At 39.5% G+C, this 16,068-nt stretch overlaps 1 protein-coding gene across 1 annotated transcript in view; it reads right to left on the bottom strand.

Moving 5' to 3' along the window:
• Positions 1-16,068, bottom strand: part of ST13 (ST13 Hsp70 interacting protein) — a gene marked incomplete at its 5' end in the record, with an annotated part of 21,707 nt that extends 5,639 nt beyond the window's left edge. Inside the window, 11 exons of the mRNA XM_079304678.1 lie at positions 254-348; positions 1,484-1,547; positions 2,238-2,354; positions 5,544-5,646; positions 6,902-7,012; positions 8,480-8,564; positions 9,157-9,223; positions 9,723-9,793; positions 9,898-9,967; positions 11,164-11,221; positions 15,818-16,068. Of these exons, the coding sequence (XP_079160804.1) occupies positions 254-348; positions 1,484-1,547; positions 2,238-2,354; positions 5,544-5,646; positions 6,902-7,012; positions 8,480-8,564; positions 9,157-9,223; positions 9,723-9,793; positions 9,898-9,967; positions 11,164-11,221; positions 15,818-16,068 (1,092 nt within the window). The remainder of the gene's footprint in view (positions 1-253; positions 349-1,483; positions 1,548-2,237; positions 2,355-5,543; positions 5,647-6,901; positions 7,013-8,479; positions 8,565-9,156; positions 9,224-9,722; positions 9,794-9,897; positions 9,968-11,163; positions 11,222-15,817) is intronic.

The following is a 16,068-nucleotide window of genomic DNA, read 5'->3' as shown; positions in this document are numbered from 1 at the left end:
AGATGACAAATGCATGTATCACACAGTTTTGTCTATTACAAATGAGGGGCAGCATTTGTGTCATCTTTAATTAAGCTTCCATTAGTTTTAAAAAAAGCTAACATTGAATCCACACACATCCCAAAAGAATTTTATAACAGAAATAAGTAAGCAGCCCATTGCTATCCAAAAGATCTCATCTTCCTTCCTCCCCTTAGGCTCATAGGTGCTGTTCTTCTCTTGTTCAGAATGTGTAGCTTTAACAAATACTCACCTGCATAGCTGCAAGAACTTCTGGATCACTGAGAATCTCATTGAGACCTGGCATACCTGCCATTCCTGGCATGCCTCCAGCCCCAGGAAAGCCACCTGAAAATCCAACATAAGTAAAATGCATGATGAAAAATGTTCAACTCACCTATACAGTAGTTATACTCACTGAGACCAAGACACACTGCCCTTGCCACATCCCTAAAGCCATGTTTCCTAGTTAGCTACAGCTGATCCACTCAATGGAAAGCAGGGTCTTCACCTTCTCTTTCTGTCAAGACCTACATCTTATTTCATCCACGTTTTTTACCCAATTTTTACCCAATTGAACAATTGAATTGTAATGAGAACCATTCTTTTCCTGGGTAACTAAAATGAAGTAGGTCTCAAGCTCAGGAACATAAGGAGTTTGAATGCATAGGGTGAACAATTTAGGGCAGAAGCAGCTCAGTATTATGTCCCAGGCACATTCCACATTTGACAGGAGCTTTAGGTTTTGAAAAATTGTACCACCAATGGAAAAAAAAATTAAAAAAAACATCAAGAAAAATATCCCTAAAGCAAAATGCTTGAGATTCTTTTATGGAATCCTTATTCTGCAGCTTTCCCAGCTGTGTGAGCATGACATACATGGTCTCTATCTCGCTGCTGATCCAGTTGGAGCACACACACAGCCTATCTCAATCTTCAAGAGCCTCAATACTTCTGTCTCTCTTCTCTGTGTAACAAGGAAAGCCTGATTTCTGTGAAGCTGTCAAGGATAACTTTTCTATAAGGTAATCTGCACTACCTCCTTTAAAAAAATTATTGCAACCAGCACAGATTTCCCTCATATTCAATCCAAATTTTCAACTTTAAAACTGTTGTTCTTAAACAGAATTGATTCAAGGCACCATGGGTAATTTAGAAATCATTTTTATACTCATTTTAAAACACACTATCAAGCAAATTATGCTTCTTTTGTTTTCCCAGATCTAAATACTTTCATTCTGCTATCCTTCAATTACTGATTTCTGTCTTCCCTCTACTTGCTACACAGCATCAATCCTCTTCAAGAGAAAGAATCCCATCCCTCTTACCACCAGTGCTCCAAGAGTTATTTGTATACAAGTTCTAAACCTAAGATTTTTCTCTCTGTCTTAAGAACAAATGCTATAAAAACTGCAGTTATAATACACCAAATGAAAACAAAAACCACTTCTACCTCAAGTATTAATGCTTAAAAATAAAATACCTGGGAAGCCACCTGGGAAGCCACCAAACTGAGCTCCTCCTGCCTGTCGTCTTGCTTCTTCCTCCTGCAGATGAAAGCACATCATTCCACACAAAACAATGGAACTGCAGCCTGTTTTCTACTGCTCAACTGGCTTTAGGAGAAAAAAAAATAGCCGAGACTGTTTCAGGCAGATATGCTATCACAAGAAACAAAGCACTCTACTAGCTTCAAAACTGCTGACAAGAAATTGCTCTGTCTGTTCTTAATTTTGTACATGATTGCAGGTTAGTTATGCAGGGTATGTTTCTACTGAATACAAACTGTACGATTTGTTTTAACTCCCCAGCTGTATTTTTAGAACTCTCACCCCCCACATATTAAAATATATCATAAAAGCACAAAAAAAAAAGCAAGCAAACTGTGCCAGGAATTGAGGAAGAGAAACATTATTATTCTGAATTTAAAACCTCCCACTTTGGGATATGTAAGTATTTGAAGTGAAAACTATTCTGGAACAGTCATACAATAACTGACTTCTTGAAATACAGGATTAATAGAGATTCTAGAGACTGTTTTTGTCACAAGCAATAAAACCAGGTGAACTCAAATGCCCCCTTCTCCAGATTTCATTACTGGTTAAGTAACGAAGACAGAAACCAACACTCTAAAATTTAAAACTTACATTTAAAGTTATTTTTTTCCTTTGCAATTAATTTTAACCAAAATTAACACTCTCCAAATTATTAAGAAATATTAAAGCCTGAATATTCACCCTTTGTGCTTTCTCATGCTCCTCCCGTGCCTTCTTCACTCTTTCCAGTCTTTCCTTGATCTCCTTTTCTTCACGTTTCCTCTCATATTTTCGTCGATGCTCTGCAATTTTCTGAGCCTGTCACAATGGAATACCAGGAGCTCCTATATATTTCTAGCATATCACATAATGTATTTCAACACAAGACACATGGAAGGATAACCAACTCGTTCTACCAGTTCTTAAAACTAAGATCTGATTTCACATCCTAAAAGCCTCTTTGTTTTAGGAGCCATTTGCTACTTCTTTCCCATGGCAGCCAGTTATTCATGTCTACTCAACCCTGACTGGATTCACCAGAACATTCACTCTAACTTTTTTTTTCAGTAGTTTTGGGACTTGCATCATTGCTAGAACTCAAACATGTTATTATTCCATGTCCCTTTATGCTTTTATGCTGAAACACTGATTTTTCTGGGGCTAAAACCAGCAACTGCCCTGGAAAAGGGCACAGCAGGAAGTATAATTCCCACTGTGCACACACACAGACACACACTTTCTAGACAGTGTTATTATCACTGTTTCTGATGCCTCTACAGCATGTACAGACTGACACAAGCAGACCAAAGAATTCCCCCATCAAACCAAGAAAGGGCTGGTGAGGAGGAAGTTTGCTTCCTTTTATTAACTTTTTTCTCAAGTGTATTAAATCTACAGTCCCAGAGAAAGAGGAATTAACAATGAACGTCCCAAGGCTCCTCACTCAGGGCTCCTTATAACAACAGAATCAACTGCAGAATTGCTTTTCTCAAAACAGAATGTATCCTTATAAATAATTGCAAAAATGGTTCATGATTTCAGAAATAGTGTGTAATGCTTACTCTGTAACAGTTCTGTAACTAAAAAAAAAAAAACAACAAAAAAAAAACCAAACCAAAATCCCAGTGCAAGAACAAAGGTACTACTAAGACAATGGATACTCTCGTATTCTTCTTAAATACTCTTTAAAATACTCTTTAAAGAAAAAATTACTTTTAAGTAGCAGAGCTTTGATATAACTCATTTTGGCTAGGAGATGCTTATTCCATACATCATTCCTGAAGTGCATCTGCCAGAGAAAGCACACTGGAGGCAGCAGTGATGACAGAGAGTGAATGCAGTGCCTGCTATCAGATCCTGACATCACTGACATTTAATGGCTCATTAAGAGAGAGTTAAGTGTTCTGTTTTCTTTTTAATGAAGCATAAGGACTTCCTAAATTATAGATTTTTGCTATTTCTAACTATTTCTCAAAATAAACTAAACGTTTTTAGAATTTGACATGACAGCTAAGTGTTAGAAAGTAAAAAATTTTAGGAAAGCTTGAAGAAGTTAGATTAACACATCATTTTCACTTACTCAGGATTTTGAAAATCATTCATGGAAAGATCCTATGTTTTTCTCAGAGCTACATACACAAATTCCCATGCAGTTAGCAACTACACATTAATGCATCATACAAACTACTCTGCTGTTTTTGTGCTCAGGCAGATTAACTGGGAAAGAAAAGGTTCCCCCTCAGCCAAGCATTAAGTATTACTTCTTATGAATACCAGTTGAGACCTAAGACCTAATTAAATTAACCACAGTTCAAGAGTCTCCAAAAAAGAAGACTAATAGGTTGCAAAATGGTTTGCATTGTCATTTTGCTGGAGACAGCAAAGCCATGACAGAAAAGCTGCAAGTTGAAGTTCTAGACACAGAAATGTTTATGCATGTGGGGGTTTAAGCTTGACTGGCTGCCAGATGCTCACTAAGCTGCTCTCTCACTCCCCCCTCCTCAAGAGTACAGGAAGAGAAAATAAGATGGAGAAGCTCTTGGCTTGAGATAAAGACAAGATTACTCAGCTGCTACTACCATGAGCAAAACAAAATCCTTCTCAACCTGGGGAGAATTCATTTCATTTATTGCCCATTAAAAATGGAGCAGGATAATGACAAAAAAAGACAAGACTAAAGGTACCTTCTTCCTGAAGTACTGCTTCATTCCCCACTCTTCCATCCTGAAGAGCACAGTAGGATGGGGGCTGTTACCAGTTCTTAACACTGCACTTCTGCCACTCCTTCCTTTTCACACCTTTTTCCTGCCCCAGCATGTCTGCCCCACAGGATACAGTTCTCCACAAACTGCTCCAGTGTGGTTGTCCCCACAAGGTACAGTGCTAAAACAAGAGACTGTACCACCATGAGCTGCAGCTCCTGCCACAAAACCAGTTTCTGTGCAGGCTTCTCTCCAAGCTCCAGTTTCTGCCAGATGCCTGCTCCAGAGGACTCTCCATGAGCTGCAGCTTTCTTCAGGGCAGATCCACCTCCTCTGTCATGGGATCCTCCATGGGTGGATCTGCCCCACTGTGGATTTCCATGGGCTCAAGGACAACCTGCTTAGCCATAACCTTCTCCATTGGCTTCAGGGAAATCTCTGCTCCCATCCCTAGCACACCTCCTCCCACGTCCTTCTTCATTGATTTTGGTGTCTCTGAGGTTCTCTCATACCTTTCTTCTTTACCTCCTTCCCTCTCACAGTTGTTACATTGTACTTTTAGCCCTTAAATGTTATCACAGAAGCACCACTGGCATCGCTCAGCTTTGGCAGTAGCTGGAATTGGCTCCCTGTGACACAGGAGCAAGCCTCAGGTCTGCTCTTAAAAGAGGCCAGCCCTGCAGTCTCCACCTTCCCCCAAAATTCCTATGTAAATCCAATACAATGCAACAGCTGCCATCTGTGGTGTGTCAATCATTTCAAAGGAGCAGGCAAAAACATGAAAAAGAAAGTCTGCTATCACAGTGTTACAGAAATGTCTCCTTAGAAGGTTGCCTGTTGTCAGGTAGCAGAGAACAGCTGAAAACCAGTTGTGCAGAGCTGAGGCTGCCCTCATGGGGCTGACTAATGAAAGTACAAACCACAGCAAAATGCTTCCTTTGGAAAATGTGCTTAAGGTCAAAGCTTTGACCAAGTCAGAAATATCTTGGGAAAAAAATCAACTATCAGTTACCTCAGTCTTGCAGTTTTTGGGTTTTTAGTCTAGATTCTAAAGTACCTGGCAAACTCCAACTGCTTCAGATTCTTCTGTTAAAATTTTAAAATTCCTATTTCTGTCACATGCTCAGCCTCACACACTCAATTTCTCTACACACAGCAGAAACAGCTGTTACTAAAGACAGAATATTTATAAACTCAGTCTAAAGTGTCGGAAGACATGTGAACACATATGAACAGACAATGCCTGCTGAAGAATATGAAGAGCTATATCACTCAGGAAAGACCTCAAACATTGCTCCCCACTTACTCTTGGCTGCACCTCCTTCAGCATGGCGCTTGCATCTTCATCATAATCCAGTTTACAAGCCAATGCAAGATCATGAGCAGCCTCCTCCCAGTGACCAAGAAGTCTGGACCAAGAATTCAGAAGACACCAACAGTCAGCAGGGAAAACTGAACACTTGCAGCTCTTCAAAACATTTAACCATGCATCACTCAGAAGTTTTACCTAGAGCTACAAGGACTTACAGAAGTTTAATAATCATGGTGTTTCCTCTAACCTGCATGCTACAAATATGATTAAAGGATGCTTGCTCGCTCCATATCCTTACAGCAACTTTTGCTTGAAGTAACAATGAGTAAAAAACTCTCCATAAGATCATGTCATTGTCTGCTATAAAGAATGATCTAGCAGGGAGAAGGTACCCTAGCTGAACACATGAAGCACTACTACCACCTCAGGCTTAAGTGGACCCTCTTACTCAGCACTGAAACCTCATACCTGGATGCACCATGTCTTAAAGCAGTCAGGCAAGCCTCTGTGCACAATAATTCATATACACTGTGAATAATTAAAAATTTAAGCAAATGGTGATAATTACTAAATGGTCAAAACACCTCTGCTCACAGACAGAGGAATTAATTCAAACTATTCTCCAGTCTTCCCACTCTTAGGCTTCACACTGCAAATTGAAACTGCAGACACTAACAAACTAGTCTCTAAACATTGTCCAAAATGCTTTTTTAAATTCGCATTTACTTCTTCCAGTTTTATATAGGCCATAAGAATCATTGCCTTTTTTCTGGATTTATTGCTATTTAAAAATAAAAAATAGTTGAACTATAGTTGGCAGCATGGCTAACACCATTTTAAATCATTACATTGTTTGCTTATAACATTTCTCAATTGCAACAAATGGTTCCCTAATAACCAAGCATTTAAATTTACTATGTAAAAGAGCTCCAGGGTCTAAGGAAAAAGGACAGCAGAGAAATGTTCAATTATAGGTCAGTAAAGAAAACCCAACAAACTATGTGAAAACAAAAGACCTCCAAACAAACAAAACAAGCAGTCCTAGATCTCATAATCTTTACTAAATTAGAAAATGTTATTCAGAAAAACGGTAAGCCACTAGAAGATGAGAGAGAGAGGAAGGGTGAGGGGAGAGACAGTACCAGGTGGGCCAGTCATAAACTGCCATCAATAAATCACCATCACCCTTTCCACTCTCTAAGCCATACACTCAGCACAATGGTTTCTTGGCTCACAGCTATTGCTCTCAGGTACAATAGAAACAGTTCAAAGGCACAGAGAAGGAGAGAATGTATGAACAAAACTATTCCCTTTAAGTAAAGATAATATCAAGTACAGGTGCAGTTCATTACCTATGTGCTTTCCCTCTCCATTTATAGGTCTGTGCAGAGTCAGGATTAATCTTGATGGCTCTGTCACAATCTCTAATGGCAGCATTTGGCTTCTGTAGCTTCACAAAAACACTGTGGGAACAAGAACATTTATCATACACATTGAAATACCAAGTTACTAACTTAAGCTGGAAATAATTTTGCATGACTAACAGGCAAGCTAGAGAGATAATCCATTTGAAGAGCTGAGTTAAAAAAAAATCATAGTAACATATATAACAAAGTTGCTAAAATTTAGTCTCACCATCCCAGCATTGTAGGTGAGTCATGAGCAAGAATTGAAAGCATTCATTGTTCAGACTCAAGCCTTGCCAGCAAGAAAAACTTCAGTGCAGACAAAGAGAAGACACATAAATGCAAAGGACAGTTCAGCCCCATGGTGCTTGGGGTCTATGGCCAATGGCAACTAGCAATTTGAACAAAACAACAATAATATTCTGCATGCCATATTGCACAGTTTTTAACACAGTAACACAAAGAAAGCATGAGGAGTTACACAGGCTTCAGGGATCAACAGCTAGAGTCATGAAGAAAATGAGGTAGATGAGTCATCAAAATCAAAAGCAGCAAAACAAACACAAATTCAGGAAGAAGGCCCAATTTCTTGTCAGTTAAATGCAAAAAAGGAAAATTTTACAACACACAAGCATATCAGACTAACTAATAGACTGGTACTTTAGGAGTTTCAAGTAATTAAAATCAAAAATCTCTTAAGGAAACACTAAAAAAAAATTCCTGAATTGACAAAAGTATCCAGTATTCAAAATATTCCATGTCAGAACTACATCTACATTTAATTAATTCTACAACTCTCAAACGTGTTTGAAAACAGTTTATCAACAATTCCTCTAAATAACTTCACTATTAAGGCTTATTGGTCATAATAAGGCTGGGTGGTCACAGCCTCAGGCAAGAGCTTATGTGTCAACCTTTGCACAGGGACCTGGGGACCAGCCAGGTGACTGGACACTCAGACACAGCAGGAGCCCATGACCCCAGACTTTCACAAGCACACACTGTGAAGGCATAAAAAGCCCAAGCCTTCCCTTTGTTTGGAATTCCTCCTCAGAGGCACCAGCTCGAGCTGTTATTTTGTTATTGCACCATGATTAAATTATTTTAAGGATCCAGGTGTCTGAGAGTCTGCTGTGGGAAACCCAGGATCAAGACAGCAAGGAAACCTGATCTGACTGTGTGAGTGTGGGGAGTGAAGCTGCAAAAGCACTTCAGTCCCAACTCAGGTAATGCAAGTATGACTGCCAGGGTGTCCCCTGGAAGGTCAGACAGGAAAGTATCCTTAACGTTACCACAATGCATTTTGGAACACCATTCTATTATTTACTCTATTATCAAAATTCTTTATATGGCTGCTACAGCAAATCTGGTGAGTCAAATAAAATGGAAACTGCACGAAATGAACATTTCCCTTTCCCTTCTGCAGTTTAATTTTACACAAGATACTCAAGCTGCTTTATATTTAGGCTCCTTAAGGAAAAGAACAGAACAAGCAGAAACATTAATGACTAGTTTATGACTCACCTTGCCCTCTTGGCATACAAGATGGCCAAACATGGATTCAGCTTGATAGCATCTGTGAACAAGTCAACAGCCTTCTGAAGGTCTCCTAAATATAAGTACAAGTGAAGTTTCAGTCATTATGTAAAGAATTTATATCTGAATTCCCAAACCTGCCTTACACAATGTTAGGTGCCTAGACACTTCTTAGATAGAACATCATCAACAAAGAAAAATCACTTTCTCCCTCTCACTAAATTACTGCTATATTACTATTATATTATTAGAGTACAAACTCCAAAATTAATGCTTGAGAAGAGATACTTTTCCCAATTTAAATTTGTGTACTTAACTTTGAATGCAATCAAAGAGAATGTCACATCTTTACTACAGACCTTTTCACTGCATTAGGACAAACCACTAGAGATACTAATCATAATATGGAGGTAATTACTAAAATGACCAATTTGTAATTAAGATGCTGCAGTACCTCACTCCCACCTTTCCCTAAACTATGGCTACATTGGAGAAACAGTACTTGAAGAAGCTGTGATGTTCTAGATAGTTTTGGGTATCCAACAGGAAGTATGTTTTCTCCTCCTCTAAAGCATTTAAAATTGTCCAAGATATTCACCTTATTTTTTGTAATATGAGAACCAAAACTAATGTCTTAGAATAAGTAGTAAAAAACAATTTATCACCTTCACTGAGAGCATTTATCGCTTCAATCTTCTTTTCATTAGCTTGATCTGCCATCTCTTCAGTTACCTAACAAAATAAAATGAAAAACACACACAAACCCCAAAAGCTGTAGAGTCCAGGCTGGAATTACCACACTAAGACATCACCAAAGGAGAAAATGCTTCAGTTGTCCAATTCCAGAATGCTAATTTTAATTTGCATTGTAATCATAGTTCAAAAAACCCACAAAACCTTTGCTAAGACATTAATCAACATTATTGTTAGATATAAAACACTTGAAAGCTAAGTTGAATAAAGGTAGAATTCTACCTATCTAGTTTGCATGGGTGTTTTGATAAACTTCTTTGGCATTTTCTGACCTGATCTTTCACATGGAACTGTTTGACTCTAACCCTGAATAAGAAAAGAATGTGATTTTAAGCCAGTAACTGTTCTGTTTAGAAGAAAAAGAGACAAAACAACAGCTGGCTACCCAGATAATATTCATCCTCCCTCAGCTGTTACTCTTGATTACACTCAAACTCTCCTATCTTTCCTAACGCCACACTGGAAATATTTTGCTTACCTCCACATTTTCATCTCCCATTTCTTGAGGGTCATCGTTGTCTGGTTCAATCACTCCCTCATTATCAATTTCTGGGGGAAAAACAAAAAGCAAGACTAAGCTCCATCTAGAGAGGCAGGATTTTCAGAATCATTTTCACACTGGCAAAAGGCAATCAAGTCACTATTTTCCCCACCTAAGTCGCTCTCTTCACTTTCTGGTTCAGGTGATTTAACCGACTCCTCCGGGTGCTCCTGTGCTTTGTCCTGAGAGAGACAAGTATTTGTAAGGACACATTATTTCTGACCAATGCTCTATTTACACTCTCATAAATAATAATGTATTAGAAAAATCAGATTGCTATACAGTTGAACCATTTTATTTTTAAGATACTAATTTCCTTTGCCCTCCTCTCAGATTAAGCCCATCATTTATGCAAATATTCCAGAGCCCAAATCCGGACTCATGAACTTCTATTATTGATAAAACTGATCCTTCAAATTTTGTAATTCAGTAACCAAAACCAAATAATCCAAATAACATCCAATTCAGACCCAGTTTTGCAGTGATTACTAACCAACCATTCCAATCTTTCTGTCTTCCCTCACACATTTTCTGGATCAAAAATTCTATCAATTTAATACCATTAAGCAAAGGTCCTTTAGCAGGGAACAATAAGCTGATGACAGTGATTTAAATATTGTCTTCATCTGCCAAGGTCTGAGATTGTTGCCACTTCTACATTCTTAGAATATTCTTTACAAAAATTTCAAATGTTTTTCTTACCAACTTCTAACTAAATTTCATCTGAATCCCATAACTTAGCACATCCTGTCTATCATCACATATACAAGCTGCTTGTCTTCATACTTGGTGTCACAGACCATATTCAGTACATACACACAATCCCTCCACATTGTTCTAACTAGTTATTAATTCCATCATCCACTGTCTTGTTAAAAATTTTTAAAATCCCAAAATAATTTCTAACTTGAAAAACTCCTGATATAAATATCTACAAGGCAAATTAATTTTCTCCCTTAAAATAAATCAACAAAAGCCAGCATCTTCCACTGCCTTAAAATTTTGATAGTTCAACTGATCACTTCATTACTTATCATGCTTGTTAATACTTCTCATGAAAAGATTATAATTTAATCCACTAATGACTAGAGAAATTATTTATAAACTGACAAGAGAAAACAAAATAAAGAGAAATCAAGACTCTGTATGGAATTTGCATTGCAGAGAACATCAGGCATTCAGGATTAGGGAAATGGAGCATGATAACACTTGAACTAGGAAGCCATCTGTAATAAGTCATCTACAACACACAATGGGCAAGCTTCAGACTGAACTCTCACATTCATCCCCCAGTGAAAACTGACAGCAAATTTTCCCCTTTTGTTGCTCAGTAATTTTGCCAGTATCAATTTTCAGTGATAAATTCTTCACATCTCACCTTACTTGTCTCCTCTGTGGAGGCATTGGCTGGAGCAGGTGGTATTGTGCCTCCCATACTTTTCAGCAAAACAGAGAAAAGACAAAACAAAACAGTAAGATTATCAAAATAGTGGCATGTATTTTATTGATTCAAATCCTGATAATCTCAGCTTTTTGTTGTAATACAAAACACGATGATCCATTTCACTGTCAAAGCAGCAACTAAAGGACACATCCCCCACAATTTTCTCAGTGTAGTGCAATGCACCCTGTCTGTTGTATAACTCCATTGAGACTTGTACTCACCCTTCACCCACACACCCTTCCTCACAAGGATAAGCTGCCTCTTGGCTCAAGTGGATTTTCTCCTTTAAATGTAACTTTTGTTTGAATCAAAACTAGATAGCATGATTATAGATATTTCTAAAATTAGAATTTATTTTTTGAGAAAAGGTCAAACAATTAAAGAGAACACCCTAAAATGCCCATGCAATTAAAAAAACCTGCTGCCTAGGAAAAAAAAAAAAAATCTCTCTTATATATTGCAATATTCCTGCCTCTCCTTTGCCACAATTAAGGAGCAGTCTTGATGGAGACAGCATTCTGTCAATATAGAATAAACTTCCACATGCTAATGACTTTGATCAGCAGCCAGGAATAAGCAGAGGCTGAATTCTCCAGCAGTTAGATAGAAAATCTAATCATACCTATGACAGCACGCCACAAGGAACACCATTCCCAGACATCCCCTGCCCCACATTTCTACCCACTGATGGTTTTCAATAAAAATGTTTCCATGAACTCAACAACCAACTCCTTGGGGCCCCACACAACTGGTTAGATGGGATGCAGGGGGGAGGAGAATGAGGTGGGTAAACAGGGCAGGGCAGGAGGAATTGGAAGGGTGTAGGACTATCTGCTTTCAGGAATTAGTGCAACATAAAACTGTATCCCAAAGATGAGAAGTTACAGCTTCTTAAGTCAAGCTACTGCAGTCCATTCTCCCCTCTTTCCCCCCCTCCTGTCAGCAGCACCTGAGAGTCAGGCTCAAGCTGGCTGAAAACAAACCTGTATCAGACAGAAGAGGACAGGGGTAGGGATGAATTCGGGGAGAAAGGATAGAAGGAGTTGACAGGATTGACAGGTTCTGGCACAAGGCCCTGCAGCAAAAGGCAAGCAAACAGTACTAAACTACTTCTCATTTAGAAGGAAAATCTGTCAAAAAACCCCCAAACCAACTAACCAACCAAACAAACAAACCCCAGCGTGTTCTGAAGCTATTGCCACAATCTCTGTGTGTCCCTGGGATGTTGACATTACTTAATCGATGTTACACTGCAAGGACTCAACAACTGCAGTCTGAGAAATCATTATCCAGCCAGGCAGAAAACACAAAACATGGACTAACTGTTCCTCTTAAATTTTTGCCCTTGTAGGCTGACAATAGAACACATAACTCTATTAGTCTGTAAAAACCAAGGAGAGGCCTACAGGGACCATCTAGTGAAGCCTTGGAACTTGTCTTCTGCATAAAGAAAACCACAAATTATAAAGCATTTTAACAGAGCTAATAGCTAATATCCATGGTATTAGCTGGTTTTAAGCCTTAAATCACCTCAAGACTGAAACAACTTAGTTTCAACTCTATTATCTTCATATTCCTCCAACACTATTCAAGTTCAGTTCAGTTTGAGAAATGTTTACTAATATACAAACATGTTTTATAATATGCTTTTTCATTAACTGCCTAGGTTAAACAGTTTCACTCACAGTACTTGAAAATATTTTTGCAATCCTTGTTATCCCTATTTAAACTACAGTTATAATCCCAGAATAACTCAAAGGCAAGTTTATCCTAAATCTCTTAACCCAGTACTTGACAACAACGTTTTAATACACAGAAGGGAGATATGAAAAGTTTGCAAGATATTAAACCTCATCAGTATATGGAAACACAAGACATTCTAATAGGGAAAGGCAGGTACTGAGCTGTAGAAAAAGCACAGACACACACCAAACACACAAATAGTTTAAAGTGTGTGATGCCAGTAACAACTCTGAGTTCTCAGGACTCCACTGCAACAGTGACTGCACATTTCCACTCATCAAGGCCATGAAAAGTGTCACATTTATGACTCATTGGAAGAACTGCAAATGTGACTTCTGCAACCATTTTTATTATTGACAACAAAAATCTCTTTAGAGAGAAATTGGATTACTGTGAATTCAAAAGCGTAAAAACCTATTTGAACAAAACAACAAAAAAAAAATGCAGAAAGCCTTATGAATCAATTAGGGATTCTGTATTTTTAAGGACTGCTATTGTTTCTTTGTTCAATTGCAGGGTTTTGAAACATGTTTCCTTTAATGACTCATTTCATAATAATTCAAGTAAAACATTTGTATTTTTATGCAATTATGAAAAAATGGGCTTGATAAAAGGAATGTCAAAACACTTCCCAAGCACACTCACGCACTACCCTCTGCTTTCTCTACAAAGAGCATCGATCCAGAAATTAAATACAACAGCTAGGCAGAGCAGGGGTTAGAAATCAAGTGCATGAAAACAGGTAAGACTTAAGGTTACTGATGCAACATTAACAGCTAATCAGAAATAAAGCATCCCATTCTGGCTTCATGAGTAGTTAGCATAATTTAAATTAGAACCACTAGGTTTAAAGAAAAAAAAAAAAAGCAATTAGCAGAATTTTAGTCGAAAAAATTAATGATTTTAGTATAATTTAGTCATTATTCTAATCATTCATAACACTACCTAGGTAAATAAACATATGTCTTTCAGATGAAGACAGGTAAACCAGACAGAGATATAAGAGTTATGGAGTTAATTTCCACCTGAAGGCAGGCCATGCTGTCTGAAGCAGCTTCCAAAGAGTGATCAGGCTCCATAACACACCTAACAGTTCTACTGCACACAGCACTATCATGTAAAGGCAGAGGGAAACCCACCAGAATTCCAGATCATTTTGCATGGTAAGTAATTTGGGTACCACTACCACCATCCAAGTGTGTTACTTAGGCAAATATTTAACTCAAATGTGAAGAAAATCAGAAAACTTGAGAGAGTTATAGGAGGTTCTGCTCTGAAGTATATTTTAACTTTTGAGATTTTGAGACATTCAGTAAAGACTTTATATGAAAAAAACATTGTATGGTGCTAAACAGCTAAATGAAATTACTATATTTAGAAGACAAGCATCAAATACAAATTCTAAAAATTAATCTGGAAATTAAAGCCCTTCCCATTAACATGGAGAAAGTCGGGTAGTCGGGTAGTCATCTTTCCATTCCCTAACACTTTCTTTGGCAAAAAAGAAGTCAGTGCTCTTCCTCTCCTTCTGAAACAGTCTGCCCACACCTTCAGATTTGTGCAACACAAGTACTGGGAGAAGTCCAGGGTAAGGCACTGAAGTATTTTATGAAATAGCAAAAGGAATAAACACGTGCAATAGGATGAGACAGACATCGATCTGCTTCCTAGGCAGAGGTTCAGCTACTGTCACTACTGCAAAGCCAAGTTCAGTTAAATATCAGTGTTTTAGAACCACAGTATTATTGAGATACATAAAAAACTTAACTATCACAGTAAAAAAGCACGAATAAACACTTCATTGTAGCCATTTTCATTGTAAGACATATTTTTAAATGTCGGTGTTTACTACCCTACATTCATGTACATATGCATATACATCTATAAACACAAAACTCTGCTGATTAACACAATCGTTTAAAACAAATCCCAGTTTGTCACTAGATAAAAATCTTTTAAATTGTCTTTGCTTAACACGTTCACCTTAAAATATGTCCCTCACTTCTCAAGAGTTCTTTATCTCCGCAGCCCTGAACACAGGGGTTCTGTGGGCTCTCTGGCAGCAGAGAACCTCCAAAAAAATCCCAACCCTTCTAGATCCGTGCTTCTGGGCGCTCAGGGTGGAACCCAAAAAAAATTTTTATTTGAGAAGCATCTGTTAGGGCAGGCCCTGCTGACACAGAATACGTGCGGAGCAAACAGCAGGTACCTAAATGGCTCACAGGGAGCGGAGAATTCGACTGCCTTTGAGACATTAAACTTCAAAGAGCAAAACACGTTTTGGACAGGAACTGTAGCTGCCAGGTTTTCTGTGCTTTTGGGTACCAGGATATAAATCACCGTCACTCATCTCCCCAAAAACTCTGCTCCTTTTTAAGACATGCTAGCCAACTCTGCTGCGTAATGCGAGAATTAGCCCAGTAAGTATTACTCTGAGGCTTTCCAGGCTGGAAAGCTGAGCCACTGAGATGGCCGGGGGGAAAGCTTTTTGCAACGGGAATAGCCAGCATTAACGAAACAACACAAAAAATTAACGAGTCTTCTTAACGCGCCGGGAGCGATCCCGGCGGGAAGAGGAGCAGAGGGCGGGAAGAAAAAAAGGGGGAAGAGGGCGGGAAGAAAAGGAGGGGAGAGGGCGGGAAGGCCGCAGCGCGGACCGGACCGGACCGGACCGAACCGAACCGGCGGGGGCGACACCGCGCACCCCCCCAACGGCCACGCGGCGCGCCCGCGCGCCGGCACGCGCAGAGGGGACACGCCCCCCTCCCCTCACCGCGTCCTGCGCCAGAACAACCCCCCCCCCTCCGCCCCTCACGGCCGCCTCCTTCCGCGGCCCGGGACCGACCTCTCCACCCATTCGCGGAGGAAGGCGAGGTCCGGGGTGTGCAGCAGGCCCGGGTTCTGCTTGCACAGCCGGACGAAGGCCCGCAGTTCACTCAGCTTGCGCGAGTCCATGGCGGCACGGCGGTGGCCCAGGCGCGCTTGTTCCCCCGCCCACCCGCCGCGGAACCTTCCAGCCCGCCCCGCCCGCCAGTGGCCCCGCCCACCGCCGCTGACTCCGCCCATATCCGACAGTGTCCCGCCCATCAGCGGCAT

The sequence above is a fragment of the Erithacus rubecula genome, assembly GCF_903797595.1.
Source record: "Erithacus rubecula genome assembly, chromosome: 4".
Taxonomy (NCBI): domain Eukaryota; kingdom Metazoa; phylum Chordata; class Aves; order Passeriformes; family Muscicapidae; genus Erithacus; species Erithacus rubecula.
The sequence above is the reverse complement of the archived record's forward strand: the minus strand, read 5'-3'. Positions and strand labels throughout refer to the sequence as shown.